The sequence below is a fragment of the Olea europaea genome, chromosome 6 (genome assembly GCF_002742605.1).
Source record: "Olea europaea var. sylvestris chromosome 6, O_europaea_v1, whole genome shotgun sequence".
Taxonomy (NCBI): Eukaryota; Viridiplantae; Streptophyta; class Magnoliopsida; order Lamiales; family Oleaceae; genus Olea; species Olea europaea.
Genome location: NC_036242.1, coordinates 27,873,297 through 27,878,052, shown reverse-complemented (window position 1 = coordinate 27,878,052; position 4,756 = coordinate 27,873,297). Strand labels below are relative to the sequence as shown.

General features: G+C 32.8%; 1 protein-coding gene across 1 annotated transcript; it reads left to right on the top strand.

Annotated features, from left to right (window-relative positions):
- Positions 1–725: 725 nt before the first annotated feature.
- LOC111396328 (SEC12-like protein 2) lies at positions 726–4,713 on the top strand. The gene is made up of 3 exons (XM_023022735.1): positions 726–1,056; positions 1,953–2,047; positions 3,620–4,713. Exons 1-3 carry the CDS (start codon positions 787–789, stop codon positions 3,780–3,782), a joined length of 528 nt encoding a protein of 175 aa, XP_022878503.1. The 5' UTR covers positions 726–786; the 3' UTR covers positions 3,783–4,713.
- The last annotated feature ends 43 nt before the right edge of the window (positions 4,714–4,756 follow it).

Here is a 4,756-nt window from a genome sequence, read left to right as displayed (position 1 = left end):
ATTCTCGATTTCGTCATATGTTGTCTCTATATTGGTACAGACCAAAACATACAATTAATCAACAATGTGTTATGTGGTTAGGGGAAAGATGGTGCTCACGTGTTTGGCTAGGATTTGAAGAACCTCTTGGGTTATTAGGACTTGTGCTCAAGCTTGGGTATTTTCTATTTGTTTTCCAAACATAATCTTAAAGTTGAGTTCAATCATATGAAGCATGTCAGAATTAGTTAATCAGTATCAAACACATCAAACTATGTCAGCAAACTAATTGATGTAAGCTCATTCATTTCTTATTTACGTATAATTTGTATTAATTTGGGAGTGACATAATATTGTTACGAGGTTTTAAAAAGTTTTAACATGTTGTAAAAATTTTGTTATATCATCTGAAAATTGACATAAATATATTATCTTTTCTATATAATAATTTGTTTACTTTCAGTATCTCTTTTTCTATACAACTTGGTATTTTCAGTTAATTATATAAATTTTAAGCAACGTTCCTAAATACTGCTAACTCCAACTTATTCAGCATTATTCAAAACCCTACAATTTATACACTAATAAAAAAGAATAAACACAAAACTCGTGCAACGTACGTGACAACAATTAACATAAAAAAAAAATGTTTCGTGAACTTATAACCTGAAGGATAGTAAAATCGGGTCACGAGTCATGACTCGATCCGCTTCCCCTATAAACGGAAAGGTATAAATACTATACCTTTTCAGCTATCACTCTAGGGTCAAAAGTCAAAAATCTACACCATTTCGCTACATATTCACTATGGGGAAGAGCAACCAAAACAACGACGCATCAAACTGCAAGAAGTACGGGATTCCACTGTATGGCGCCGCGTGGGTTCCACCGGCTGCTGCTTCCACCATCAAGTCCGGATCCGAATCAACACCAGAAGAAACAGAACCTGCAGCTTCCTCCTCCTCGAATTACCATATTGTCCTAGCCGGAGGTGGTGGAGAAGGTCGCAGTGGAATACCAAATGCTCTCCTTGTCTCTACCTTTGATTTTTCTTCTAATTCCCTCTCCGATCAGCCTGTAAGTCTCACAATTAATGAAACTGCACCCACCACACGCATATACATGTCTGTATGTATTTATGATTTAACATTTGTATGACATTATTGACTTTGCTAAGTGATCGGTTTGGAATAAATGAAAAATTGGTTGATTTGTGTGTAGATATTTATCATAATATAATCAATTAAACAACACAAACATAATTCAACAATAATATAATATAAAATTGGAAAGAGGGTTAGAAAGAAAGCCTTGGAGTCAGGTTGAAAACACTGTCCTAAAATCCTATTGCCTCCCATTCGTGTAGGTTCTTTCGGCACCACACACCACACGGCTACAAGATAAAACCCACATGGCTCTCCTTCTATGTATCGAATTGCCAAAAGTGAATAAACATAAAATGTATATTCAAGTGGTTAAAGAAATATAGTGAGAGTTGTACATATTGTTTATCTTTTAAGTTTTGATTCTTATATTATTTTCAATGAGGTGTAACCACCTTTTATAGGTGAAAAATTAGCCCCCAAAATTAAGTCATTAAAATAGAGGTTATAACATGAATTATGATAGAATGCTCTATAATTTTCTGCCGAAAATATTTCACTGTTTTATTAGTTAAGAAAACTTTGGCGACTTTGTTCTGGTAATACATAAATTCTGATTTTATTAATTAAAAATGGAATTTCTAGAGCTAATTTATTGGAAGAAAAAAAAACAAGAATTTTTTTATATTATTTGGTAGATTCCAAAAATATGTTATATGCATGCTATGGTGCTTTGTAACAATGCTTCACATCTTCCACCCTGAATAGGTCTACTTCATTGCATATGAATATTATGAAACTTCATCAGTAATCATTATCTAAAAATCTGTTCTTTAAACTAAAACAAAATGCATGATTTTCATTTTTAAGGTGGGAAAGCTTGGAACTGGTAGTGATTTGCCATACAGAATTGCTGTACATCCTGGAGGAGAAGGCCTTATTTGTTCGTTGCCTAAGAGCTGCAGGTAAGTTCTGTTGCTATATTGTGAACTGACAGTGGAATTCATGTTAAGTCCAAGAATTGTCTTTCCAAGTCTGAGAGAAGTTGAATTTACTCGATTGATGTTCAAATGGGCTTTTTGACCCAAAAAGGATTTTCCAGTGTTTCCGGATTTTTTTTTTTTCCTCCCTTATGTTTGTTGAGTAGGAATGATTTATTGGCATAGTTATTGATATGGAATATTATTCATACTGGAGTCAGATGTAGTATCATTGGGTCATAATATTTAAATTTGTAAAAATCTTAATTGCATAATGAGTTATTTGTTCAGCTTTTCTTATGAGCCCTCTAGTAACTTCAAATACTTTTGTGATTACAATATGACTGTAACTGTTATGCGAGTAATTAATTGAACAAGCATTTGAGACTAGAATAATTGCAATAACTTGTTCGATTGACAATGGTGTGAGGCCATGGCCTTGCCTCATACTGAGGTGATTATATGCATAGGATCCCCTGTGGACCTTTCGAAGGCATCATCAACCATGTGGAAGATTGAGTCTTAGTTTAACTATCAGGATTAAGTTAGAAAGTTTCTGATTTCCAAGAATAATAAAGAATGAAAGAAAGGAAAAAGTGGACTTGAATTTTTTAAGTTGTTGCACCTTCCAGTACTTGGCATCGTAATATCATTTCTAGCTTGGTTGTTATATTATTATCCTGTTGTGTATGACTGACATATATGTCATTTCATTAGGTATAGGATTGCATTTCAGATTTTATTTAATACTACATAAAGGGTTTAAATATTTTTTGTATCGACTACATAGCTTACGAGTTGAAATAGTTTTTTTTTTTTTTTTGTGAGATTCTATTAAACTTTTGAAAAGGAGCATCTTTACGAAGTTTTTGTGTTTGGCTTGCAAGAATGTTAGCAAACCAATTGTCTTTCCTATTTCATGCAAAATGTTCCCTGCACAAGTTGTAGAATTTGGGAAAACTTTTGGTATCCAAATAGTAAACCATGCGTTATTTTATTTTTAAATTTCTAAAATTTTTACTCCATCTACACATTATATAGGAAATATTCTACTCGATTTTCTAGGATAAACTTGCCATTCAACTTCCACAACGATCAAATGCAGCCATATTGTGAACTTGTTTGTTTGCATGGGATTTCCATGACATTACAGTTTGACAGTAATGGAATTTTATCTTGAAGATTATATTTTTCAAATATACTCAAGATCTTTTATTTTACCTTTTTGCTTTATGTTTCTTGTTTTGGTGGTGGCTGTGCCATCTCAAATGTGATCGAGTAAGTTGGTACTGCATTATTGTGGGACCTGAAAGTCGTTCTTCTTGTGTTGGAATTTATTTATCCAGAGATGTAAGTAAGGCTGAGATTAATTAAAAATGCTTTTGGAGATGAATTTGTTGAACTGTACTTTTCCTATTAAATGCTTAGTGCAGAAAAAGAAATATGTTACTATTTGCTGTATGGCATAACAAAGTATCTTGAAAATGTTATTTTTGAACACAGATAGCTATAATGAAGCTTCATTTATATTCTTACGAATTACATGAGTAAGTGCAGATGGTTTGACTGGGATGCAATTACCATCAAAGATGAGCTTTCTTTGAGCCTGAAATCATCTGAGAAAGTGCTTGAGAAATTAGAAGATGTTGGCCAACAATTAGCACTGACATTTAACAATGAGGGTACTTTACTTGCCGTTGGGGGTGAGGTAAAGAACTAAAGATTTTTTACGCCAATATTTTCAAAGTACCAATGTTGTACAATAATGAAGAGAAGCATATTGAACTTGATAAAGAGATTAAAAAGATAGTGCTATTTTAGTTAAGTTTGACATGATGACATTAGTCACAGATATTGTTTCATCTTCAGTCGAGGCCCAAAGTTCAAGTAGCAATTGAAGACAAGCCATTTTTTGGATGAAAATTATTTTTGAATATGAGAAAAGTGCGAAATTGGAATTACGTTTTCAATTTTTCATCTATAAACTCTTATTGTTACACTTCAAAAATCTTGTGTGCAGTACTAGTTTCTATCTTTGATCCGAAAGTTTGTACCAATAATAATAGCTATGATTGGAGTTATTGTTAGCACAATGATGTTGATGTTCATAGATAAGACCTAAGATTCTTGTCGTCAATTGGAAAGTCAAAGATTTGACCAATTTTGTGAGTATTTGTTATCTCTATTTCATCTTCTGGTATAGGTAATTGATATTGGTGTTATTTTCTCTCCTCATGAGAACAATCTCAAGCCAACACTCTATTCCCTTTTAGGTATAGTTCAGAGCTTAATGTTCTCTAGCTGAGAATCCAAAGTGATAACTCGATATGTGTGAGTTGTAAAATATTACGTTCAGCATTGGGGCTTGGTTGTTATGTTGGATAAGTTAATAAGGAAAACGGCCTTTCAGAGGAAAATACAAGTTATATATAAGATCTAATAAACAGCAGATTCATTTGTGTTAGATAAGTGGATCAAGCTTTCATGCTTGTTACACAGATTATAGTCATCTTATTATTGTCTTAAGAGTTCTTAGCATTCTACATGTCAATTTGAAAAGAAAAAAAAGAAAGAAGGAGAAGGGGGGGATTTATTGATCAGGGGAGACATTCAAGACATTCCTTGTATTTAACATATATTTGCTGAGGTGCCGGTCAACCTTTTTCTTTGTCTTTTTTTTTTTTTTTTTTTTCC

What these genes read in the sequence shown, in the direction of transcription:
- LOC111396328 (XM_023022735.1), top strand. Translation starts at nt 787, where the DNA reads ATGGGGAAGAGCAACCAAAACAACGACGCATCAAACTGCAAGAAGTAC. An exon ending in ATTCCCTCTCCGATCAGCCT is followed by an intron (nt 1,057 to 1,952) that starts GTAAGTCTCACA and finishes TTCATTTTTAAG; the next exon opens with GTGGGAAAGCTTGGAACTGG. An exon ending in TCGTTGCCTAAGAGCTGCAG is followed by an intron (nt 2,048 to 3,619) that starts GTAAGTTCTGTT and finishes GAGTAAGTGCAG; the next exon opens with ATGGTTTGACTGGGATGCAA.